The sequence below is a fragment of the Hippopotamus amphibius genome, chromosome 2 (genome assembly GCF_030028045.1).
Source record: "Hippopotamus amphibius kiboko isolate mHipAmp2 chromosome 2, mHipAmp2.hap2, whole genome shotgun sequence".
Lineage (NCBI taxonomy): Eukaryota > Metazoa > Chordata > Mammalia > Artiodactyla > Hippopotamidae > Hippopotamus > Hippopotamus amphibius.
Genome location: NC_080187.1, coordinates 207,669,416 through 207,695,250, shown reverse-complemented (window position 1 = coordinate 207,695,250; position 25,835 = coordinate 207,669,416). Strand labels below are relative to the sequence as shown.

At 48.1% G+C, this 25,835-nt stretch overlaps 2 protein-coding genes across 11 annotated transcripts in view; one reads left to right on the top strand and one right to left on the bottom strand.

Moving 5' to 3' along the window:
- Positions 1-789: 789 nt before the first annotated feature.
- SNAPC5 (small nuclear RNA activating complex polypeptide 5) lies at positions 790-20,092 on the top strand. 8 transcript variants are annotated; one of them, XM_057722948.1, is made up of 4 exons: positions 790-913; positions 2,170-2,259; positions 3,478-3,611; positions 17,643-20,092. In XM_057722948.1, the coding sequence occupies exons 1-3, from the start codon at positions 824-826 to the stop codon at positions 3,592-3,594; spliced, it is 297 nt and encodes a 98-aa protein (XP_057578931.1). In that variant the 5' UTR covers positions 790-823; the 3' UTR covers positions 3,595-3,611; positions 17,643-20,092. The 8 variants fall into 8 exon arrangements, with proteins under 8 accessions (XP_057578931.1, XP_057578935.1, XP_057578930.1 ...); XM_057722952.1 differs by having other exon boundaries at positions 3,481-3,611; positions 17,643-20,085; XM_057722947.1 differs by lacking the exon at positions 17,643-20,092 and adding an exon at positions 12,343-12,457.
- The window catches only part of MAP2K1 (mitogen-activated protein kinase kinase 1), a 78,224-nt gene continuing 58,659 nt past the window's right edge, over positions 6,271-25,835 (bottom strand). For 2 of the 3 annotated variants that reach the window (XM_057722942.1, XM_057722944.1), the window contains exons 6-10: positions 15,332-15,456; positions 12,436-12,637; positions 11,109-11,173; positions 8,381-8,442; positions 6,271-7,309 (exon numbers count right to left, since the gene is read on the bottom strand). In XM_057722942.1, the coding sequence (XP_057578925.1) occupies positions 7,084-7,309; positions 8,381-8,442; positions 11,109-11,173; positions 12,436-12,637; positions 15,332-15,456 (680 nt within the window). In that variant the 3' untranslated portion in view covers positions 6,271-7,083. Of the gene's footprint in view, positions 7,310-7,946; positions 7,993-8,380; positions 8,443-11,108; positions 11,174-12,435; positions 12,638-15,331; positions 15,457-25,835 lie in introns of all 3 variants that reach the window. The other variant, XM_057722943.1, reaches the window with a different exon arrangement.

Here is a 25,835-nt window from a genome sequence, read left to right as displayed (position 1 = left end):
GTTTCCTTTAGAGGTGTTATAACCTGTGATAGAACACAATAGATGGAGGGAATGCTTGCCACTTTTTTAATATTTGGACCCTTGGTATGAAAAGTGCTATGAGCTTTTTTTCACAACCACTTGTGTATTTTATAGTAGGGGTGAATATGTTGAGTAAGCAAAGAATGTACCCAAACTTTTTTCCAAAGCTTTTATTCAGTCACTGTATGCCTTAACACCATAGAAGTGACCTGTCCTTCCCTACTTTGTCATGTCAGGGTCTTGGTTTGCATCTGGCTTTGTTACCCACTGGCGGTCTATCCTTCATTTATAGATCAAGAATTCTCAGTTCCTTAGCATAAAAAAAGCACCGTCCAATTTGTTGAAACAGTGCTCTACCTGATCTTTAATTGGTGCAGGCCTCCTGGGAAACCCCGGGAATCCTCGCCTGCCTGAACCTTCAACACGGTAGGGCTCCTGTACTCTTGTACCAGGTGCTAGCAACAGTCCCCGCCTGCAAACTCGGCTGCAGGCTTGGGGGAGCTAAGAGCCACGACGCCGTACCAGTGGAAGGGTGAGAACAGTACTCTTCAACTGAAGCACTTGATATGTGACCATTTTTAACTAGGGCCTTTATGGCTCCAGCGCCCTTTGCTTTAGGAATCCTCATCACTTGAGGTTAGGTATTTGGTTTAAAACTCCAGATTGTCCGCGGGCCGAGCTCGTCCGCGCAGGAGCGGCGCCCGCAGACGCCGGCCGGAAGCGGCCGCTCTGCCGTTTCCGGCAGCGCGGAGGTGACGTCATCAGCGAGCGCCCCGGCCGGCTGCCGGCGAGAAGAGGCGCGATGTTGAGCCGGCTTCAGGAGCTGCGCAAGGAGGAGGAGGCGCTGCTCCGCTTGAAAGCCGCTCTGCACGACCAGCTAAACCGGCTCAAGGTGACTCTTGCCCCCGCCCCCACGCCCCGGGTCGCCCGGCTCTACGCGGAGCCCAGGCGTGTGCGGCGCCCGCCTGCTGCCGGTTAGTTCCTCCTCACCCAGCTGTCGCGGGGTGAGTTTACCGGCACCTGAGGGACCGGATTTGAGATGATGGGTCCACCCCTCTATTTTGGTCCCGCAGGTCTAGGCTTAGATGTGTTGCAGTCTGAGTTTGGCGAGAACCACCCCCGCCCCGGACCCCTACAGCCCGGCAAACGCGGGCGGCCGGCGCCAAGCGCTGAGGGAGGGCGGCCTCCCGAGCGCTCGCCTAGGCCTTCCCTGGCCCCACCGGCCTCCCCTCCCGCGCCCTACAGCGTTGACTAGGCTCCCTTTACTGCCTAGTAGGGTCGCTCGGTACAGCTCTGGTCTCGCAAAACCGGCCCACTCGCGGATGCTCCCACTGTGCGAAGGGAGACAGTGAGGCCCAGCGAGAAGAGACCTACCACACAGTAGGTCCCGGTAGCTTTTCTCCCCGGAGCTGTTACCGATTCCACGGCCTTAAGCGAGGAGTCGAGATTGAAACCCCCCAGGGCCGTTTCCCAGACCTGTGCGTAGGTCACTCCCTTCAGCCCCAGTGAGATGCTCCTGCTAGTTCCTGGTCGGTACTTTCAGGATCTCTAATTCCCAGTGAGATGAGGGTTTTGAAAGCTCTTTGCAAACTGAGAAGTGTCCAACTGCGACCTATGAAAATAGCGCGCTTTCCCTCACGACACCTCATGGCCTACACTTCTTTATGCTTTGACATCACCGAAGTCCCTGTACAAGTGCCCAATGTGTGCATGGTGACGATGGCCGCGGCCAAAGCCTAGATTCCTTTATGCTGTGGGAAACGCTTCCATTTTTCATTCTTCGACCTTCGCTTGCTCATTGCGGGGTAGACAGGCTCTGGCGTGTGGAATCAGAAGACTCCTGGCTTTAAGGACATGCGTGTGTTTTCTCCCCTGAGCTGCTAGGTTTGGGGGGCGGGGGGTGGAAGCCTCCGCTCAGCTGTAACACCTGTTCACCCTAGGAGAAAGGAGCTGGACGCTTTCTGTGCTGTTTCCTTAAGAGGCGGGGAAAGCTTGAGGAGCCCCACCCTTCTCTCTAGAGCTTCACAGAGCTTACATTGTTTTCACTTCCTCTCATGATGCCAGCCTCTTACAGCAGGCTCAGTACATTTCACCCACATCCGCAGCCTAGTGACTGTAAGGAAGCTGTCCTCAACTCTTCTTTTCTAGGTTGAAGAACTGGCCCTCCAGTCAATGATTAGTTCTAGAAGAGGAGATGAGATGCTGTCTTCTCAACCTGCACCTGAACAGTCACATGATGTAAGCTTAATCAGGTGTGGGCCTGGGGAGGGAATGCAGTCCATTCTGCTCTTATGCTGCTTAGAGATCAAAAATTGTAAATTACATTATCAAGCCCAAAGGACTCTGGGAAGTGCTGAAAAGAACTTCCTAGTTTAATAAACTGGCTCGTCTATATTACTGTTTTAAACAAGGAACATCTACCAGCTGGCTACACTTTGGTTGATTGTACTGTTTTATTGCCTCCACCTTCCTACTCATCCATTCTCTAGTCACTCCAGTGAACTGGGGAGAGTGTGAAGATCTTTGCAGGAACATGTCAAAACTCTTGCTGCTCTGTGAATAAGTAAGCTTAGGATTTGAAAATAGAGTGTAGCTTCAACTACAAAGCCTAGTGCTAAAAAATGAGTTCTAGTTATCATATTCTTCTCTCACCAAATGCCCTCAGGAAAATCATCTTCTAAATAATACCATATTTGAACAGTTCTCCCAGATGTGTATTAAGCATTTGAAACTATTTGAAAGCAGCACATCTAAGCCAGCATTATTTATTTTTTTAATTTTTGTCTGCGTTGGGTCTTCGTCGCTGCATGCGGGCTTTCTCTAGTTGTGACGAGCGGGGGCTGCTCTTCATTGTGGTATGTGGGCTTCTCAGTGCAGTGGCTTCTTGTTGCAGAGCACAGGCACAGTAGTTGTGGCACGTGGGCTCAGTAGTTATGGCTCATGGGCTCTAGAGTGCAGGCTCAGTAGTTGTGGTACACGGGCTTAGTTGCTCTGTGGCATGTAGGATCTTCCCCAGGCCAGGGATCAAACCCATTTCCCCTGCATTGGCAGGCGGATTCTTAACCACTGTGCCACCAGGGAAGTCCTAAGCCAGCATAATTCTTATCTAAGAAGCATGTTTGTAAGTCAGGTAGTATTCTATCAAATTTAGGGCATTTTATTTATTTATTTATTTTTCTTTAAGAACTTTTATTGACATACAATTGACATACAATAAACTGCATATATCCAAAGTGTACAATTTGATATTTTTTTTGTTATTAGTAATGTATATATGGCAATCCCAATCTCCCAATTCATCCCACCCCAACTCCCCTCGCTTTCCCCACTTGGTGCCTATATGTTTGTTCTCCACATCTGTGTCTCTTTCTGAAATCTAGGGCATTTTAGAACATTAAGACTTGGTTTTGAAGCTGGTTTTCTTCCTACTAATTCATAATGTGTTCTTGACTAAAGCAGATGTTGGTGCATGTAGACAATGAAGCATCAATCAACCAAACTGCGCTGGAGTTGAGCACAAGGAGCCATGTGCCAGAAGAGGAGGAGGAGGAGGAAGAAGAATCAGATTCCTGAAGAGGAGAAGAGCCAGGGTTAGTCATACAAATTAAGTTCTAAGTCTCAGGAACTTTCTCTCTTCAAAGAATTCTTCCATGGGCCCTATGGGCTGCTTTAAAAGGAAGCAAGAACTTTAGGAGGATGTGTAGTTGTAAAAATGGTTCCATCAAAAATTCAAGTTTCAGAGTGCTTTAACCAAAATTAGTGACATACAGAGAAGCAGAGATGCAGTGTTTCAATACTGAGCAGTATGGGTGGTGCTATGTTTATGTTCTGGTCAGATTCAGTAATTGTGTCCCAAACCAAAAACTTCCTCTGAAATGCTATTGAGAAGGTCTGGTATTTGCAAAAAGGGCATAATTTAAATACATGCCAGCCTTTCCAATCAACAATGCCTCTTAAGAAAACCAATTAAAGACTGTTTGCATGCCATTGAACCCTTGTGAGCAGAGCAACGCCACAGTCTGGGAGAGAAAGATGACAAAGAGGAAGACAGAGAGCCACTTGAGAGCACAAGCTGTTGCCACCTCTCAGTGACGTTGTAAAACTGCCTAACATGCTTTGTGTGGCTGTCATCACATCTAGGTTGAGACATCACTATGCTAAAATGTGCTTAGAAATAAATTATAGATAAATAGCCGTCATGCAGCTTGTTGCTTCCCATACAACAGAGAAAAGGATCAGTTCCTCTGGGTGAACAATACAGTAGGGTGCTTTAAAACCCATTTCTGGACTTAGAAAATGTGCCATTGAAGAAGGGTCGCTAGGCTTGGGAGGTTGGATTTTACAATAAAGAGATGAGTTACAGAATAAGAGTTGTTAAACTTCGTATTTGAAGTTGAGACTCATTTCTGCATACTCTCCCTTTTCCAGTGAATATACAGATAAGTAGCTTCTTAATTTTATAAAGTAACTTGCCCTGCCCAAGCAACAGAAAAGCCAAACAAAACACAACCAACCTCCTCAAGCACAGCTTCTTATGTAACTGTTCCAGAAGAGAGCATAGACATATTTGTTAATCAATATTTCATTGAAGTTATTTGAGCTGCTCTTACAGGAAGTAGCCAGAAGTTTAAATGAGCATGGTTCTTGGAAAACACAATGTGAAAATCATTTTGCAACAAAAAGCATCAGCATACACATTTTGGGGTCTAATTTAAAATATGAGCATGGGTTTTTAAGAGCTGGAAAAGTTGGGTATGAAATTCTAGCTTGACCACCAACTGGTTGCTTGCTTTTCACCTCTTTGCCGCTCTTACTTTCCCATCTATAAAATGAGAGCATTCATATGAGCTCTAGCAGTTTTTCATAGGTCCTTGTGAGATGCTCATGAGGTATCATTTAAAAAATCCAACTTTTGGCAATTCCCTGGCAGTGCAGTGGTTAGGACTCTGCAGTTTCACTGTCGAGGGCCTGGTTTCAATCCTTATTCAGGGAACTAAGAACCCGCAAGCTGCGTGTCTACTGAAAAAAAAAAAAAAATCCAACTATTACTGGTGTCTCAGTAAGGAAGTCTGAGGCAGGAATTTGGCCTGGGGAACTCAAAAAACACAGCAAGAGTGGATGTAGGGAACATCATTCTTGAGAATGAGATCATTCTTTGTGTAAATTACTAGGAAGAAATCTTGACTCTCGAAATGAAATACCTTTGGATGTTAATAGAGGATTTAAAACACCCCTCAAGACACTGAGTTTGAAACTGTTCAGATCCAGGTTTTAAACACCAGGTTACACCATTCCTTAGTTCGCACACGTTAATGAGACATTCTCTGTCAGGAAAAGACCCTGGGGTGAGGAGGGTGTGGCTCTGAAACCTCATCTGAATGTTTGTATACTGAAAACATGTAAGTTAGACTGTTGACTTAGAACAGATGTTAGCCTCACAGAAAAAAAAAATGATTCACTGGCTGAGGCAGCCGTGTATATATAGCACTGACCAGTTTTTTAAATTCTGGCTATATCTCAGGCTCTGGTAAATTTAGAGTGGAACTACCTACCTCAGGAGATTTACCCAAGTTCTGTTTTTAATTTGAAAACAAAATAGGCCTTTTATTTTTAAATATATACATTTATTTTGGTTTTCTATCACCTGCCCTCTCAAAGAAAAAAATGAGGGAAGGCAGTCTCACATATAACCTAAATCTCAAAAGTTACTTTGCAAAGAAAGAAGGGTGGCCAACTGGGACATGGCTTTGTTTTCCGTGACTTCACTGCCGCCCCATAGTCACAACAGAGCCAGTGCCAGGCACTTTTCTCCTCTCCAGGAAGGTGTGTCAGGTGTAACTGGTGAGAGAAGGGAAGCCATTGCTTAATGGAGCAAAGCAGCACGGAACAGTCCCGGGTGGAAGCTCCAGCACCAGCCAGGCACCAGCCGTCCCCCAATCCTACCCCCACCTACTGCTCTTCCCTTGTATATGCAAGGAATCGATGGGATCTGTTCACGGGTGCACGGGAAAGGTGGTTGGAAGATACGGGTGCTTGCTGAGAAGAATTGGACAAAGTCCAAAGATCAGAATTATAGGAAGCCCCATTAGTCCAAAGCACTGAACTTGTCCTCAGTGTGGTATTTTCGCCTTCCAGCCTCCTTCCTGTCTTTGCCTTTCCCCTCTGAATAATGGGTGGCTGCTAAGTCCTTTGATTTCGTACACACTACAGAGACTGAAAATCCCACCACAAAAGTAGAAGTATCTTTCATCCTTTGAATTTGATAGTATATTTATTAGAATAAGAGATTAGATTTGTTAAACTTCTGGATTAAAATGGTAAAAGGATTTTCATACAGTTTTTAGGCACTATACACACTTGTTTACAATAGCATCAGTACTTGGATTTGGGGAAAGATAAATCTCATACATTTTAATGCCTTGATCCATTTGTAACACTCAAAGTAACTCCACCATTTTAGAAACACTAATCCAAACTTAAAGAGACATAGCACTAAATATCCCACATGGTATATTTAAAAATAAATATAGAAATACAACCAGAAGTCTACAAGTCATCACAGCAGACAGACTGGTGAGGCCCCAGCTATCATGGCAGTGAAGGGCTCTGGCTAGATTTTGATGGAAATTGCTGAATTCTACACCAAAAGCAAAAACATAAAATAATATGATATACACTTTCTGATGCTCATTTTCATAGCAGCAAAGCATGCTTCACATGCACTGCCTGTGAAGGATCTTACAAGGCCCCTTCCTACTCAATTAGAAGAAAAGCCTAGCAAAAATGAAGTACCACCAAGTGTCAAAGAATCCCCAAAATATAGGCAGGCAGCCAGCCAGTCACGGTGTGGGAGAGCAGTGCAGTAGTTTTCAGTAAGAATGACTACCCACAGTCACCAAAGTTTCACTGTAATTCAACACTGCACGTGTTTTGATCATCGACATACACAAAAATAGCCCCAAGCACAAAGCCAATCCACTTAGGGGAAGAACAATAGTAATAAGAATAAAGACGACAATACTGAAAATGACACGAATAGAATTTTGGCACATGCTGCGTTCTTCACCCTCTGTCACAGGTGAAGTGCACGTCTGAGCAGAGACAGGCATGGGAAGGAGGCCCGGAAGCAACGTGGCACACCACTGGCCAGGGGACTCTGCTGCTTCTTGAATGCTTAGACGCCAGCCGCATGGGTAGGTGTGCTGGGCTGGTTAAGGCCGATGGTGGAGCAGAGCCAACCTGCAAAATCCACTTCCTCAGCATCAGATCTCTTGATAAAAGCATGAACCTGTGTGTGAGGAAATGGACAGAAAGTGTGTTTAAAAATCAAGAAGGAAGATTCAGGAGTCCTGGGTCTGGAGGCTGTGCTGCACTTGGAAGAGCCTGCCCTTGGCCAGTTGCAGGCCTACAGCCCTGGCTCAGCTGGTCTTAACCCCTTCCCCGAGGCCACTCTCTATGAGATGGAGACAGCAGCCTTGCAGAGTTGTTAAAGGAACTGATGGACTTGAAAGCACATGTTACACTGACCAGGCTCTACAGCATGTGAGTTCAGACATTGACAGTATTCCCACTCCTCCCCCTGCCGCCACCACCACCATGTAGAAGAGAAGTAGAGTTACTTGGTAAGGGTACTGAATCTAAAATAAGCTGGTCAGTACCATAAAAAGGCCCTGTCCCCTTGCAGGGGCAGGCTGGCCCTTTCTCTCCTTGGACCCCCTCTTGCTGCAGGGTCATCCCAGTTTTCCATTAAACCGATGGGAGGACAGAGGAGACATGATGGGTGTCCTGCATGCCCAAGACCAGCTGGACTGCAGTGGTCAAGGTAGAGCAGGGTGTGGGTTCAGGGTATGGGCTCTGTCTGTCTGGTAGAGAAGAACAAATGAATATGCAGGTGGTAGTGTAAGAATCTGAAGTAAATGACTTACCATGAGTTGCTTCAAATCTGCTCTCTCTGCAGGGTTTTTTATTAAGCTTAAAGGAAGGAAGACAATGTGAGAGCTGTTGCCTGGCACTGGTTCTAACTCAGACTGCTTACGTGTGCATGCCCGTCCTCTCCACACCCCATAGGCTCTGAGGAAGAGTGCCTAAGCCTTACCCACCTTCCTGTTCTTAGCAGAGCGTCAAGCCCACAGTAGGCTAATAAATGCTTGTTGAATTAAACTAAGGCCAAAAGGCAATGTGGCAATCCCTTTACAGCAAGCGCCGATCGCAGCGGCTGTTTTGCCCACTGCTACAGACAGGTCACCTAAGTCTGGAAGACGGGCAGCAGCTAAAGGGTAAAAGGCAGAGCTGTGTTCCCCAAGTTGGATGGGGAGCTGACAAAACCAAGGTACTTTCAGAGAACAAGGGGGTGACTTACCATTTATTCACAAAATCTTGAAATTCCAGACTGAATACTCCACTGGGCAATTTTGGAGGAGGCTGCAAGTACATATGAAGTCGTAAGAAATGTCTGGCATCCTGCTCCACCCATCCCTTCCCCACTCCCACCTCTGGGCAATGCTGCCCTCATCCAGTCAAGGAAAGGCAGGGGTGAGAGGCCAGTGGCTGCTACTGGGTTACCCTGTTGGAACCATCAGTCTCAAACCAGTCAGAACTGGAGCCAAGTCAGTGTTCTGACCATTCATTTGTCTAGTGACTGAATAAATCACTGTTCCTCTCTGAGCCTCAGTTGACCCTTCTATAAAATGAGGTTGGCCTTAACAATCTCTGGGACCCTTTTTAGCTCTGAGGCTCTATCACTGTATATCTTGGGGTGTGGCAGGGAAACAGAACCAGCAGTTACTAGGAGCAGCAGCTAGGGGCATATGCAAACCACTAGGCGTAGTCCTGCCAGACAGCACCTGTGGAAGTCACAGAAGGCTGGCTAAGTAATGAAATGTTTGCCCCTTCTGAGCTCTGAAGGAGCACAGAAAGGTTAACAAAACATTAACTGGCAGAGAGCTGGGTCTGGAAGAATGTTACCTGCACAAACTCCAGGAATGGGGTTGTTTGCAGGCATGAGAGCAAGCACACTGGCAGTAGCCCTTGTCTCCCCAGGGTGTATGGTGGAGATCTCACAGGACGAGGCCCTGGGGCACCCTGCTCATGCATCACACAGCCCCAGGAAATGTCACCCACCCTTCTTGTGACCTGTGCTGGGGCTGTGTGCAGCTTCCTTGTGAGCTGACTCCCAGACACTGCTCTGATATGTAACCCAAGTCAACACGTGATTGGAGACTAAAAATTAAACACTGACATTACCAGAAGAGTCCAGCCTAGTCCTCTTCCCCTGAATGCCTTATCAGAACAGCAGGTGAATAAGCCTGACCTGAGGTCATGGACAAAAAACCCAGCTCTTGGGGCCCATGGTGCAGACTGTCCCTGCTGCTGAGGGGGATGAAGGGAATATTCAAGGGAGAGGCCAGGCAAGGAAGGGGCTGTGTGCCAGCAGAGGCCCCGTCACCACCGTGCAGCCCAGCCTCCTGGGAGGTAGGATGGGGGCTGAGAGGAGTGGGTGGGAGGGAAGGAAGGCAGAGCGCTAGGTGGGAAGGGCCTGAGCTGCTTTTCATCTTGGAGCCTGTTTCCTCGCCTGTATGGAGAGGATAACAAAACCAAGCTGGCCCACTTGAGCAGTGCTTGGAGCACTCAGTAGGAAGATGAATGAAAATATGGAAAAAAGCAACGCACACTAGGTGACTGGCAGCTATCTGACCTCAGCCATCCCCTCCCTTAATGTGGCTCCCACCCAGCATGACCCAGCTTAGGTCCTGGCAGGAGAGGATGGCTTCCCTAACACAAATACAACACATTCTGCCTTCCTTGAGTCCTTCAGCAGCCTAGATCAGATCCTGAACTTCCTATGTCCCGCAGTGCTTAGCATAAGGCTGTGCACTTAGGCAGTAAAGAGAGCTGAATTAAGCTCCCCACTGACAGTGATTTTTTTAACTGCTGGGGTAAGCCGGAATTTTCCTTACTGAGTTTGTAATGAACACGGGGACTTTTTTGAGCCTTTGTGGGTCTGGTTTTAGGGAGCAGTAAGAAAGCATGGGAAGTTACTCCACCAGTCTCAAGGAAGAAGAGATGGGGCGGAGCCTGTTACCATGCACCTCAGCCTAGAGGGAGGCCTCCAGCTGCCTCGCAGACAGGCCAGAGCTCATCCCTTCTCTCCCTCCACCCGTGGTGCTCCTGACGCCAGGAGTGCTGGCCTTAACCACCTGCGGTCCTGTCCTGCCCTCCAGCCCCTCCAGCCCCGCCCCACCCTCCTCTGAGCAACCATGGTGCTAGTCCATAGCTTCCCACTCCCCCAAACCCAAATTAATGACTACCTGTCAGTCCCGTTCTTGATCCTTTTCACATTTAAACATACTGATACATATATTTCACAAATAAATATGTCTTCTTTGTATTAAAGTTAGCCAACAGTGATTTACTCACCTGTAATTCCATCACTTGAAGATAACCACTATATCATATTACTTTCCAGACTTTATATGCACATATATGCATAGATTTTTTAAAAGAACCAATCATAACATACATACTATTTTATAATTTGCTTTTTTCACACAATTTATAGTAAATGTTTTCCATTTCTATGTCACTGTCACTTTTTATGTTCATGGCTTTATATATGGAGAAAACCAGATATTGCAGTTACATATGCATTTGCCTTGCCTCCGCTACACAATCTAACATCTTTAAGACCCAAGACTTTTGTTTTTCCATCTTGGGATCCCCACCTCATTCCTGCCGCCACCACACAGTGCTTAGAACATACTAAGTGAAGAAATGCTAGGTGAAAAAAAAAAAAAAAGAAATGCCTGGTGAAAGATGAGAATGTGAATGGGCAGGTGGAGGTTCCTGAATCTGAGAGAGGAGGGACTCAGCTATATGAAGATGCTCCTGGGGAGGGGACTTCTGCAGCCTCTAAACCAGCCCCTCAGTTCCAAGAGCATGACATACAAACCAGGACACATGTATCCTGGAGCCCAGGAAGCCCATACTGTGGGAACAATTCAGAGGTTTCCAAGACAAATCCATGGTGAGTTTTTTTCTTAAGAGGAGCAAAGAAATTCCAAGGTTAAAGAAGCCATGCAGTACCTTACCTCATTAACTATGTAATCCAGCAGCTCAAAAATTGCCATGGGAGGTCGGCTGTCCATTCCATAAGCTACAGATTTTATAAAAAGAAAAAAGAAAACACTTCTCAGAAGGTTATTTGCCTGTATGAGGCTAGCGGTAGGCATGGACCCTAGGGACTAGAACAGAGTTGTGGACAATAGAGACAGAAGAGCCACAGATAAGGCCTGAACACAGAGGGGACCAGCCAAAGCCACAGTCAGCTGGCCACGGTCAGAGTCTGGGTTCTGCCACATCCAAGATTTGTGACCTTAGGCAAATCAGCTGACCACTGAGCCTAGTTTTGCGTTTTGTAGAGATGGGTAAAAATTATGTCCGCCTTTCTTCCCTTCCTTACGTTGAAAGAGGAGCAAATGAGATAATAACTAAATAAATATGGAGGACTTGGTTTTAATTCTCCCTGGACTTGCATCTCTTTCTCTTACACCCCGGAGTCATGGGCCAGCCTCAGGAGCCACAGCCACCAGCCTGTCCAACGACCCACCATTCACTATCCCTGACCCCTGTTTCCCCCTTCATACACGCCCTCTCCCATGTAGGCCTCATGGAGGTAAAGACCAGGTCTCCCTGGTCAGACAGGAATATCCTGGCAGGAACCACATCAGAAGATGATGGCTTGGCCAGGATCGTCCAAGTACCAGGTTTACTTTACAATTCGGAGATGCAGGCAGTGCTGCGCAGTGCTTACACCTCAGTCAGACTTGGCCACTTACAAATGCATGTGGCAAGTCAAGCACTCTGTGCCTCAGGTTCCTCGTATCTAAAACGGAAATTTATAGTAGGGCTCACACACGACTGCTATTAAAATCGGACAATGCTAGGCAAATCTATGGAGATAGAAAGATGGGTGATTCACAGGGGGTCAGGGTTGGGGAGCTGGGAGTGATTGCTAATGGAGATGGTTTCTTTTTGGGGTGATGGAAATGTTCTTGAATTACATAGTGGTGATGGTTATACAACATGGAGGAATATACTAAAAGCCACTGTACACTTTAAAATGTGCATTTTATGTTATGTGAATTTTATCTCAATTTTTAAAAGATCTACCTAAAAAAAGTCATGATTTTTAACATTAGATAATACACATAAAATACTAAGCACAGTGCCAGGAACACAGTGGGCACTCAACAAATGGTAGGAAGTTGTTGGTAATAATAATTTCCGACACCTGGAGACCCATGCACTGCTTCCCCCTTGCAGCCTGGCTCCAGAGACAGGGAATCAGCCCTCAAGAAGCCGCTGACAGCGAAAGACCACCCACAGTCCAAGCTGGGGCCACGCTATGCCACTCACAGCTGAGGGGCCTTCCGGGGGTCCTGGGCCTGGGCGGTGTCTCAGCCGTATCTCCCTCCACCTGGCACCCAAACATCAGCTCCAGCTCCTTGGCATCTGGAGGAGGGATGGGATACCTCCCGACTGCCATCTCAACCAGAGAGAGCCCCATGCTCCAGATGTCTGACTGCACCGAGTAATGAGTTCCCTGGAGTCTTTCCGGCTGCAGGAGAGACAGACATAGTTTATCACCTGTGCGCCAGCCTGGCCCACGCAGAAGAGGGATGGGTGAGTCGTCATGAATGCCTGGGACTTCCTGACCCTTTGAGGCTTGCTTGCACTGCAAGAGAGTGCACGCTGCCCTGCTTGGTCCCAGCCCTGGGTCTACTGATGCATTTTGTCTTCTGCCCCTTCCTCTCCAGAGCTCACATCCTGTTTCAGGACCTCCACTAAACTCTTTAATTTGGCTTCCCACCTGCCCCCAAATACTGTGTTTACCAAATCCTGGCTGGCTCCCGTGGCTCTGACCCCTAACTGCTGTCTCCCCTATAACTTGCCCTAAACTAACAGCATCCAAGCCAGCTGGACCCTGGCTGAGCTTCAGTTGTGGTTCCAGCTTTGCCCATCCTGGTCACTGTCCTGCATGTGCAGGACAGCTTACCCAAAACCTAGCATGAGAGGCTCATCTTGAGTCCTGAGTCCAAAACATGAAGCTTCTGGAACACGGGTCATGAATGAGGTATCAGCAGGTGGAAAGAACACCAGCCTTGAGAGTAAGGAAAGCTAAGTTCTAAGACCAGCCCTGCCACAAATTCACTGTTCTTGGACAACATGGGAGAGTAGAAAAGGCAAAGGATCTGGGGTCAGGAAACCTGGGTTCAAGTCCCAAGTCAGGGACTTATAAGCTAGGTGACCCTGACTCTCAGTTTCTTCATCTATAAAATGGGGCTAATGATGACAGTAACAAAAAAATGAAATACCTGCTCTACTAACTAGGATACCGAGAAGGTCAAATCAAATGAAAATGTATGTTAGATGCTGCAAAATGTTATGCAAATATGAGCTGTTACTGGTGGGAATAGTCAGAAGGAGTACATAGTGCTACACAAAGCATTATTTTTATTGAGCACTAACTGAAATAGCACATGTATTTCAAGAGCCCTACAAAAAAATCTTTATTCTGACCATCATACACTTATTTAGACAAGAAATTCATTTCTCCCGTAGGATTTTTCAGTAACTGCAACACTGAACTATTTTGGAACTGACCACATAACCATAAAAACCCAAACCACTAAACACTGGATCAGTACAAGTTCCAGGGCCTGTTAATTGATTCTGAACTTGAGAGTTGGCACTTGAGTAGCCCAGGTGCTAGCTGCTCAGTTTTTAGACATTTAGGGAAGAAGCTGAAGAGCCCGTGGGTTTCATGCCTTTTAGCCACTGGAAGGGAGGGGTGGGACGTGGGTCAGCGCCGGGTGAGTCATGTTGCCAGCGGCTGGAGTCACGATATGGGCAGGGGTCAGGCAAGAAGGAATGAGGATGTGAGCAGGACCTTCCACACAGGGAGGCCAAGAGCAGCTGTCAAATCTTACCTAAGAGGCAAGTGAGGGCCTACACTACAAACGGGGACTGACCAGCAAGGAGGCCTGGCTTTCAACCCCGGCTCTGCAAGGTGAAGTGGGCAGGTCACTTCACCTCCCTGGGTCTAGATTTCCCTATCTCTAAACTGGGAACACTAATCTTTACTTCATGGGACAACCATATAGATCAAATGCGATCATCACTCCAGGATGTGAAAGTGCTTGAAAGAGTATGTAAAACATGATGTGCTAAGATGCCCTGAGCCCCTGTGCTGGCGCCCCCTTCCACCTCTGCGAAGACCTCCCACTCACTCCAGCTAACCCTGCTCTACTCTGCCCCAGTCAGCACTCACCCAGAGCCATGTTTCCCCTTTCTGAATCGTTCTCAGGAGTGTGTTAGCCATTTACCCATCCATCCAGTCAACCAAACATTCACCCACTTGCCAAGCATTCCCTGAGTACCTACCACATGCCAGGCCCCAAGCCAGACCCTTGGGACAACAGAGGCACCTCCAGCCCTATCCCTGCCCCCCAGGGAGCTGGTTGTATGGGGGAAGCAAGAGAACATGCTGATGCCAACGCAGGCATGGGCGCAGCTGCACACACAGCTTAGGTGGCGCTGGGAGTGAGTGGAGCTGGAAGCAGGAGGGAAGACCTCAGTGACCTCAGGCTGTCCACTGAACTAGACTCCAGCCAGGGGATCAGCTAGTTGTGCTGTGGTGAGAGACCGGCAGGTAACTGGGAGACATGCAGCAAGGAGGGAGAGAAGAGGCTGGATCAGGGACAGAATTCCAAACAGACTCACAGGAGGTGTGGGTCGCTAGATGCTGAAAGGATGGGGAGTTGGGAAGAGAAGTTAAAGGCTGATGCTCAGGGTTTCTACCTTGAAAAACTAAGGAAACAGTGATGCCATTTACTGCTCATGGAAAAGGCGGGGCAATTTGGGGTGGGGGCATGTCAGTCTGAGGGTCTAAAGACCATCAGGCAGAGGTCCTGAGGGTAGCTGGAGCTGAATGTCCTCATAATGGAAGCCAAGCTCTGGGAAACATCCAAGTGCCAGTGAGAGCTGAAGCTGTGACCCTACTATCTCTTCCAGTGAGTCAGGGAGGGCCCCAGTGCCCCAACCATGCTCCAAGGCTTGTGAAAGGCTGAGACCATCTCCCCATTAGACTGTGATCTCCTTAAGGAGGGACTACAATGCCTCATCCTTCATTTCTTTCTCCCCCACCCCCACCACCCAAGCACAAGGGTCTAGCTCCACAGGGGAAGACACCCACTAGACTCCTATTCCTGATCAGACAAGAAGCTCGAAAAATGGAATGAGGTGCCCATACCGACATGTAGGACCTTGTGCCCACAAAGGAGTTGGCCATGGAGTCGATGAGCTGCCCGCTGACCCCAAAGTCACAGAGCTTGATCTCCCCACGGGAGTTCACTAGGATGTTGGAAGGCTTGACATCTGTAAGGAAAAGAAAACAGAAAAGTAGAGAATTGACACAGGTAGGTCAGGAAGGGGAAGGTCACACTCCCCAGACAGACCAACCCTGGCCACAAATGCCATGACACACCCCAGCCCCCGGTCACAGAGCCAGCCCTTGGCTTATGAACACTGGATACCAAGGCCCCTATTGCCCCTCGTTCAGGGTCTGAGGAAGAACTGTCAGCAGAGTAATGACAAGCTGCTGTAGAAGCAAGAGAGAAGGCCAGTGTTTTCCACTCTTTGAGAATCTAGACTTGGCCAGATGACCTACCGGAAGGAGTCAGTTACCATGAATAATCAAGATTTCAAGGTCTGTTACTTCAACCACCCCTGTTGGCAAGACACAATACCTGCTGCCGGATCATAAGGGAGGAAGAAGTAATAAGACCTATATGCCTGTTGCGGATACAGACCAAAGACTAAAGGAGAATGGGATGAAGGCAGGAACTCCTATTCTTGACCTCAGTACCAAGCACAGAGCATGTGGGTTTTATAAATGTGTGTGCCAGGGGTTGGGAGCTGACTTTTGATTCTCTTTCACTGAAGTCACTTCCCAACAGCCTGCACAGCTGCATCTACCTGTTAGTCAAGAAAAGTCTCTCGCTGCCATGGCTGGAGAACCAAGGAGGCCTGAACGCTGCTCCTCAGGGTCAAGACAGTGCCCCTAGCACCAGCCCTATTCCCCTTCCCTGCACTCAGACCATCCCCAGGACCCGCCCTGGCTCCCATCACCAGTATTAGTCCACTGGCCCTTCCCTTTGCCAAGAGGTAAACTTCCAAATGTTTTTCTTCTACCACCTCCTCTGATTCAAACAACTGCCCCGTGAAGTGGGCAGAGCAGAGCCAAGAATTCTCACTTACTGAGGCTGGGACTTGGGAAAGGGCAAACAATGAGACCCACTCGAGAGCAGGCCAAACCCAGGAACAAAATCATAAACCCTGACAGGGAATCTTTGATGGAAAGTAATAGAGACACTATATAGGACATCTGGAGAACCAGAGGAAAAAAAACGAAACCTCCACAATTCCAACCTACCAGAGCCATTATTAACATTTTATTCTTTTCCCCTTTAATACTCATATGAGTGCATTTATTTATTCTTAAACAGATCCTAAGAGTTCCATTTAAGTATCTTTCCAAGGGTAAACTGAAAAAAAAAAAAAATCACCCTCTCATATTCCAGTAAGTCCTTCCCCTGCCCACCTCCACCTAGCCCCTCAGCGTCCCCAGCCCGGGTCAGGTCCTAACCACAGCCCCCAGCCAGCTCTAGCCTCTCTCTACCCACCACCGGCTCCACCAGGGCAGGGACGTTGGCTGTCTGCCTCACCCCTGTAACTGCAGAGCCAGGACATGACCTGGCCCACAGGAGGTGCCCCGAAATAAATGCCTGTGAATGAATGGAGCTAAACTCACACGCTCACACTCAGCATGATGGGTGCTGTCTTTCTAAGACCCAGCCCTCAACGTGTCACAGGACACGGCACCACAGGATACGAGATCTTTCCAAATCCCTTGGCAACCCCGAGGGTCTTCCATATAGAGACTCTCAGAACACAGGCATCAGAAGTAGCCTTAGAGAGCATCTGGTTCCTCCCCTTCATGGTGGAGACGAAAAGCCTAAGGCCCAAAGGGGTCCAGGGACTTGACTGAGGTCACACAGCAAAAACTGGATAAAGCAGGAATCAGAACTCAGACCTTGTGAGGCCTGGACCTGTCCTCTCCCCACCCACCCTGCTGCCACATCACTCATCCCCCTAGTGCCTACTGAGCACCTGCGACAGGCCCGCACCACGCGGGTTCCTAGGACGTGACAGCCAGCACACTAAGCCAGTTCCCACTGTCACAAAGCTCACACTTCAGGGTGAGGAGACAGACTAAAACTGACAAACCAATGTGTAGCATCAGGTGGTCTCAAGTGAAGAAAATAAAAATGACATGAGGAAAATAAAAATAACAAAACCAGGTTAGAGCCCAGACAGTGAGAGGGGTGCTGCTGTGACAGGACGATGAGGGAAGGCCTCTGTGCGGGGGTGGCCCTGGAGCAGCGACCTGGGTAAAGTGACGCAGTGAGCTGTCCAGCCTCCGGGAGAATTCTTTCAGACACCTGGGGAGGTTATAAACGTCAGGAGCTCGGGCACCAACTTTTCTTTTGTTTCTTCCCAAGCTTGGTGTTAGGACCAGCCCTGACAAACACTTCCTGCCAAGGAGCCCCTGGTCCTCATCTCCACAGCACCGTGGCTCTTCTCCAACAGAGGACAGATGCCTGACCCCAGAGGCCGGGGTTCAGCGTGTGTGAAGTGAGGCTGAGGAACAGGCCAGAGCCGGAAGAGCGGGGCAGTGCTCCCCCAGCAGGACGGCACAGGGAGGCGCCCCAACATGAACCCCTCCCTCCACCCAAGCATGTCCCAACCTTTCCTCCCTGCAACTGGACCACGAGGCCCTGAGCTCCCTCACCTTCCAGTGTTTCCATGGCCTGTTTAGAAATGACCTGCTAGGCCTTGTTATAAAGCAAAAGAGCGGCACTGGCTACAGAGACAGGAGACCTGTATTCATATCCTGGCCCTGCTGCCTGCTCTACATGCAGCCTTGAGCAAGTCCCTCCACTTCTGTAGTCTGTGGTCTGTGTGTCAGTAAAGCGGTGATAACAATTGCAGCTCTTGCAGCCTCACCGGATGGAGACCAGGATCAGTCAAATGAACTGTGGGCATTTAAACAGCACGCATGTTACAGGATCACAAAGAATGATTCTTTCAGGGGCTGCCCTCCAAGATCAGCAGTTCACAGCACCAGACGCCCGCTCCCTCACTCCCCCCTGCTGCTCAGACACCACTCTCCAGGCCACAGCTGCTGCTCAGGAGTGGCTGCACTGCCTCTGTGACTGTCCTTGTATCTGATTTGTATTCACATGGCAAGCCAGCCTCCTTTTTTGCAAACTTACATAACACCACCTTCCTCCCTCCCTGGCTGTCTGCTCCTGCTTCCCACCCCCCACCCCACCCCTCTAGGGAACTACACTGCCTGGGAGGCTGCAGAGATCCGTGGGGGTGGGGGTCAGAGGGGAGCAGAGGGAAACCCTCAAGGGGGTCTTCCTGCTTGATCACATCCATCCTAGAAGCCAAATGCACACACAGTGCCCCTCCTGGTGACCCTGAAGGCCTGACAAGAAGCTGCTTGGAAGACCTGGGCACGCTACATCCCTCCACTCCAGAGCACGTGGCTGGAGCTGCCAGGCCGGGAAATGCTCCTCCCCGGCAGCCCCAGCCAAGTCGGGCTCTTCTCTGGGGGCAGAAAAGAGGTCAGATAAGGCCAGAGATATTATTTCCTCCAATTGTCAGCCTCCTGCATTTGCTTCCCGCAAGCACTGCCCCTCCTTCCTCTGCTCCCGTCCCCAGCATCTTCCTTCCCCAGCCTGCCTTGCACAGTGACTGGCACGCCTCCAGTGGGACAGCCCCTGCACAGAGCCTACAGTGGCTCCCGTCTGCCTTGCATATGCAGTACAGTCCAGCCCCCTCCACCCGCCTTTCCGAGCCCACTGTCCTGCTCACTTCTGCACCTTCTTGCCACAGCATGTCTCCATGTCCACCCTGCCCCTTTCTCAGGCTCGAGCTCACCTGCCTCTCTAACTGTGCTGGTCCCCTCACCTAAAACATCCTCCTTTCCCACCCACCCTCTCACCTCTACATCCAGGTGCCTGGTTCTTTTGAGTGCCCTTCCCAACGTGGAATACTGCCCTGCTCCAGAGCCTGGGAGGTTTAATTGGGCTTCCTCCCACATCTTTCCTAGCAGCAGCCTCAAACATAGTTCACATCACAGGCCCAGGCCTTCTCTACTTCCCAAGGCCTCTCCAGGCCTTGGGTTCTCTTTCTGACCCTCCAGGATTAGGAGAGTGAGGCTGGGAGGAGCCCCCGCATGTGGTGGGCCATGCTGCATTCCGTAGGAAGCATCTACATCCTCTAAGCTCCCAGGCTGACAAGCTTCCCTAGGAAACCTACAAGACGCTAAGGTCTGATATCCAGATCTTGCCCAGGCTCTGCAACAATAAAGATGGATAAACCCTCCTTCAAAAACGAATAAGGAGGTGTTATGAAAAAACTAAGTGGAAGAAAGTATTTTCTTCTCTGATGTTTTCTGTGCCAGAAATAACTGGTGTTCAAAGCCTCCTGGTTTTTCCCCCATGAGCACATGATTTTAACTTGACTTCTGAGCATTTTCTACTCCTCTTTGGACTAAAGAATTCACCGGGGGGCTTCCCTGGTGACGCAATGGTTAAGAATCCGCCTGTCAAGGGAGGGGACACGGGTTCAATCCCTGGTCCAGGAAGATCCCACATGCTGCAGAGCAACTAAGCCCATGTGCTGCAACTACTGAGCCTGTGCACTAGAGCCCCAAGAGCCACAACTATTGAGCCCACGTGCTGCAACTACTGAAGCCTGAGGCACCTAGAGCCTGTGCTCCACAAGAGAAGCCACTGCAATGAGAAGCCCACACACCTCAATGAACAGAAGCCCCCCTGCCACAACTAGAGAAAGCTGGGCAGCAACAAAGACCCAAGTGAGCAAATAAATAAATAAATTTATTTATTAAAAAAAAAATTCAGCAGGGTCACTTGTTTTCACTATAAACATTAATACAATCCCAAAAGAAACTTGTACCATAATGTTTATTGCAGCACTCTTTACAATAGCCAGGACATGGAAGCAACCTAAATGCCCATCAACAAATGAATGGATAAAGAAGATGTGGCATATATACACAATGGAATATTACTCAGCTATAAAAAGGGATGAGATGGAGCTATATGTAATGAGGTGGATAGAACTACAATCTGTCATACAGAGTGAAGTAAGTCAGAAAGAGAAGGACAAATATTGTATGCTAACTCACATATACGGAATCTAAAAATGGTACTGATGAACTCAGTGACAAGAACAAGGACGCAGATACAGAGAATGGACTGGAGAACTCAAGGTATGGGAGGGGGCGGGGGGTGAAGGGGAAGCTGAGACGAAGCGAGAGAGTAGCACAGACATGTATATACTACCAACTGTAAAATAGATAGTCAGTGGGAAGTTGTTGTATAACAAAGGGAGTCCAACTCGAGGATGGAAGATGCCTTAGAGGACTGGGGCGGGGAGGGTGGGGGGGACTCGAGGGGGGGGAGTCAAGGAAGGGAGGGAATACGGGGATATATGTGTATAAAAACAGATGATTTAACTTGATGTACCCCCAAAAAAATAATTAAGAAAACAAAAACAAAAAAACATTAATACATTGCCTGCACTAAGCTATGAGTAAAAAGGACAAGTCCCTGTCCCTGTCCAGGCTGTCACCACCAGGGGAGACAGAATCCAACAAATAAGAAGCCAGCCAACCTAGGAAGACACCTCAGCAGCTCTGGTTCACTGAGCACCTACTATGCCAGGCCTTTTAAATATACTGTACTCTTTAATCCGCACAACAAATGGTGTGAGGTAAGCATGATTAACCCCTGTTGCACAGACGAGAAACACGGAGGCCCAGAGCCCGCGAGTTATCTGTCAAAGTTACAAAGTGAGGTAACGGCAGAGGCTAGAGTAGAACTCATAGATTCTTGATTGTGCATCTAGAGCCCAGCCAATCTGGGTCTAAACAACCGAGCAAATGGCAAACCACAGTGCACTGTACTCCAAAGTTTCAGAAATGTCATTATTAACTTGCGGGTGACGGTGGCCAAGAGGCACAACCCTCCAGTTATAAGATGAATGAGTCCTAGAGATGCAGTGTACAGCATGGTGACTGCACTTAACAATACTGTACTGTATATTTGAAATTTGCTAAGAAAGTAGATCTTAAAAGTTCTCATCACAAGAAAAAAATTGTAACTATGTAAGGTGACAGATGTTAACTAGACTTATTGTGGCAATCACTTCACAAGATACACATATATCAAATCATTATGTTGTACACCTGAAACTAATACAATGTTATATGTCAACTGTATCTCAATCTTTTAAAAAAAGTTGTGGTTGGGGAAGGGGTGGGAGGTCACTCACATTACCAATGAAACAAGCTTTATCTGGGAGTAGGAGCTGACTTGGGGTAGGGTGAAATCATTAAAATCTGGTTGTGAGAGAGAAGTCCGCGCTCAGGTTTAGTGAGGCAGCGCTTCCTTCTCGGCTCCAGCTCCTCCTCCTCCTTGACAAGTGTAACTGCAGGAGACGTGCTGACAGCGGAACTAGAGGCTGTTTCCCATCTCCTGATTAACAAGTGAGTTCAAACAGGGAGCCTTCGGAGCACGTGTGCCAGGTCCTAACAAGCAGCTATTTTTCTCTCTCCACTTTCAAGAGTTTTGCAACCAAGTTCAGCAACTGCATTTCAATTTTTTTTCCCTCCCAAGATTCATTAGTTTTGAAATGCTTTCATTCTCTGCCTTTGTGCGCCCCCTTCTGCAAATGCAATGCTCATCCCTGACCCAAAAGGCACACAAATGCTGATGATTAAACACGAGCTGATGCTGCAAGAGTTCAGGATTTGGTTACATCAGCACACGCCATTCCAAGAAATGGTCAAAATTTGAAGTCAGGTAGTAACAGCAGCCGCAGCAAAAGGTGCAGGGATTATACTAAAGGGAGGGGGAGAGAAGGGAGAGAGAGAGAAAGGGGAAAAGGGGGCAGTAAAGGCAAGAGTTTACGGGTCCTGGATTCCCTGATCTCTCATTTCTAATGAGCCCATAATAATACATGGCAGAGCAGCCCCATATGATAAGATGGAAATTAAGGCTCAAGGAGAAGCCCCTTGCCAAAGACCACAGAGTATCCTTCCCATTAAAAGAACCTGCCGTAGAGCAGTAGTCTTCCCCTTCCAGACTATCTGGGTGACTTCAGAAGACACACAGATATTCAGTGCACCACAAAGCCAATCAACCACCTGTGGGCAGGACAGCAATGCTCGCTACTTTGGATGCGTCTCATCTGTACCTCAAGGAGGAGAAATTAGCGAAAAACCTGTTCCGACTTGCTGAAAGCTAATTTTGCTCAGCAGGAGGAGAGGGAAAAGATGGAAAAAGGAAAGGTGGAGACAGGCTGGAGATCTGTTCCATTTTTAAATGGAAAGTGGGAGAGAACTTCTAATAATATCACCATAGTTTCGGTGACCCAAGTGGCAGCACAGTAAGGCATTACCATCTGTGCCTGGGTCACAGTCAGCACAACTCACCCAGGAAGTCAAGGTCACTCACCAGCCACTCCTAGCTTAGCTTAAGACAGGCCCCAAAGGAAACCGCCTAGAAGAGTGTGTTTGCCAGGTAAGAACAAACGTGAGCTAAATGGAGTGGGCATCCTATGTGTAATCCACTGAGCAGGGCCCTCCCCCACCATATACACTAACGCTGGACCGCTCCGGGTGGAGACTGACAATCAGAACCCTGGCCCCGGCCCCTGACGCAGGCTGAGCCACTCACAGTTCCCCAATCCCCCGTCCAGGGTGATCTGGCGGGTCTGGGTACATGACCAGTATTAGTCCAATTAGAGCCCTTCCTTGGGATTTTCTATCAGAAGCTGGGAAAAAGCTCTTGCCTCCCTGACAATAAGACTAAAGCCAGAGGCAATGGTTCCCAAGTGGTAGAGACAGTTGGCCTGAGAGAATAAAGCCAACACTGGAAGAGAATCAAATGAGAGAGAATTAACAGCTTCCAAGGCACCCCTCTCCCCGCCGCCCCCACGGATACCAAAATCTGCAGATGCTCAAGTCCCTTATATAAAATGATGTAGTGGTTGCACATAACCTATGCACATCCTCTCGAATACTTTAAATCATCTCTAGATTACTTACAACACCTAATACAATGTAAACAGTTGTAAGCACCATGTAAATGCTATGTAAATCAAGTTTTGCTTTTGGGAACTTCCTGGAATTATTTTTTCCCAAATACTTTCGTTATGCAGGTTGGTTGAATCCAAGGATGCAGTATAGAGAACCAACTGCATTGAAGTATATCTTAACTGAAGTATAACAGCTAATGGCATTTGAGTGCTTGAAAACAACTTTCCCTAAGGCCAGACTGCATTCTTATTCTTCCTGGGGTTTGGTTAGCTAAGCCAAAACAAAAACAGAAACAAAAACCTCTTTTATTGTTTGAGCTAATTTGTGTTCACTAACAACCAAGAATCCTAATATTCACTGATTCTGAACATCAACTGGCATCAAAAATTACATAAACTGGATGTACAAAGTGGTGTGGAAATGGCAGCACCAACTTTGGAGTTAGCCCTATCTGGATGTGAATCCTAGCTCCACCAGCACAAGCTGTGTGACCCTGACCAAATTACAGAGCCTCGTGAAGTCTGTTTCCTTGGCTGTCCAATAGAAACAGTAATTCCTACTTGACAGGGCTCAATAAATAAGAGGAACTACCTATGAGAAACATAGAATTTAGAGTTCAATGGCTCTGAAGCTTGGGTGGAAAATAAAAGCTAACATTTGAGAAAAAACACAAGCAGTATAAAGAATCAGCTCCTGCTCGGTCTGGTTCCTACCTATGTGCCCCCTGTCAGTGCCAAGAGGATCCATGCTGTTCCCTAACAGTCCCCTGTATGTTCTGTCTCTGAATCATTTGCTCTTGCTAGTCTCTAATCCAGATACCTTCTGTATTCATATATGACCTACCATCCTTCTAATCTTTTTTGTTTGTTGGAGGGGATAGGGGAGAAAGGGCTGCCTAACTCAAAAGTGACCCCTTAATTTCCTCCCTTCGCCTACAGAAGGGAGCCCACCAACTATCTGCACCAGGTAACTTCTGCTAAGATACTCAGGGACTTGGGAATGGGGCTAAGGGTTCAGGATGGGCCTGGGCTGTGTCTGGGACGGACTTGATGCTCCCTGAGAGCTGGGGTGGGGGTGGAAGTCCCTTCCTCCTGCTCCTGGACAAAGAAGCAGAGAAAACCAAGCTGCATAGCATCTAGGACAAGGCAGGCCAACATGGAAAGAGGTTGCCTGGGGTCCCAATGGTCTTCCATCCCTGTCCCGTCCCTTCCTGAGCACTGGCAACATCTGGTCCTTGGGCTGTCCCAGGGCCCCCAGATCCTTATAAGGAAGTCCTCTGTTCTGTTTACACTGACTCAAGTTGGTTTCTGTTACCTGTAACAAAGAATCCTCACGGAGAGGCTCCTACCTCCTCCCGGAAGCCTCACCTGACCACTTTACACCCACAAGGCTCCCTTCTCCCTGAAGCTCTTACCACATATGTCACTTGTCATGTTAGTACATTTGCCAGCTTCTTTTAGTCAAGATTTTCCCTCTTAAAACATCCAAACATTCACAAAAGTAGAGAGAGTGTAACCATGTACCCAACATCAGCTTCAACAATTATCTACTCATTGCCAGTCTTGTTTCAACCAAAACCCTCAGTTTTTACTTTGTGGGGTGGGAGGGAACAAATATTTTAAGGCAAATTCCAGATTTTATGTCAGCTCATTAATAAATCTTTTATCCAATTTTTAAGGTATAGTATTGCTTCCCTGACTAGGACTGCAAGCTTCTTAGGAGCCCAGCATTCCATCACATGTTCACTGAGCTTTTAAGTGCTACAAACTTGACGCTGTTACACACACGTGGTCCATGAGCTTCCTCTTCATCTGGTCCTGAGGACAGTTCCAGGAGATGGAGAGGGGGGTAAGATCACCACTAAATGAAGGAAGGTGAGGCTCGGAGGTCATGAGGGGCTCTGACAGGGTACACTCAGGGAGCCGATGGCCAAGCCGGAGGGCACCTTCCATAAGGTTCTGTCCGGAGCCAGGATGATAAAGGGAAAGGGAGGCAGTGGCTCTGAGGGCACCTGGTGGGTAGCAGCTTTCTGAGGACTCACTGCCTGCCACTACCGGCCACACGCACTTCACACACAAGGCCACAGGCACTTACCTTCAACAACACATTTTTTTTTTTTTTTTGGGGGGTACATCAGGTTCAATCATCTGTTTTTATACATATATCCCCGTATTCCCTCCCTTCCTTGACTCCCCCCCTCGAGTCCCCGCCACCCTCCCTGCCCCAGTCCTCTAAGGCATCTTCCATCCTCGAGTTGGACTCCCTTTGTTATACAACAACTTCCCACTGACTATTTTACACTTGGTAGTATATATATGTCTGTGCTACTCTCTCGCTTCGTCTCAGCTTCCCCTTCACCCCCCGCCCCCTCCCATACCTCGAGTTCTCCAGTCCATTCTCTGTATCTGCATCCTTATTCTTGTCACTGAGTTCATCAGTACCATTTTTAGATTCTGTATATGTGAGTTAGCATACAATATTTGTCCTTCTCTTTCTGACTTACTTCACTCTGTATGACAGATTGTAGTTCTATCCACCTCATTACATATAGCTCCAT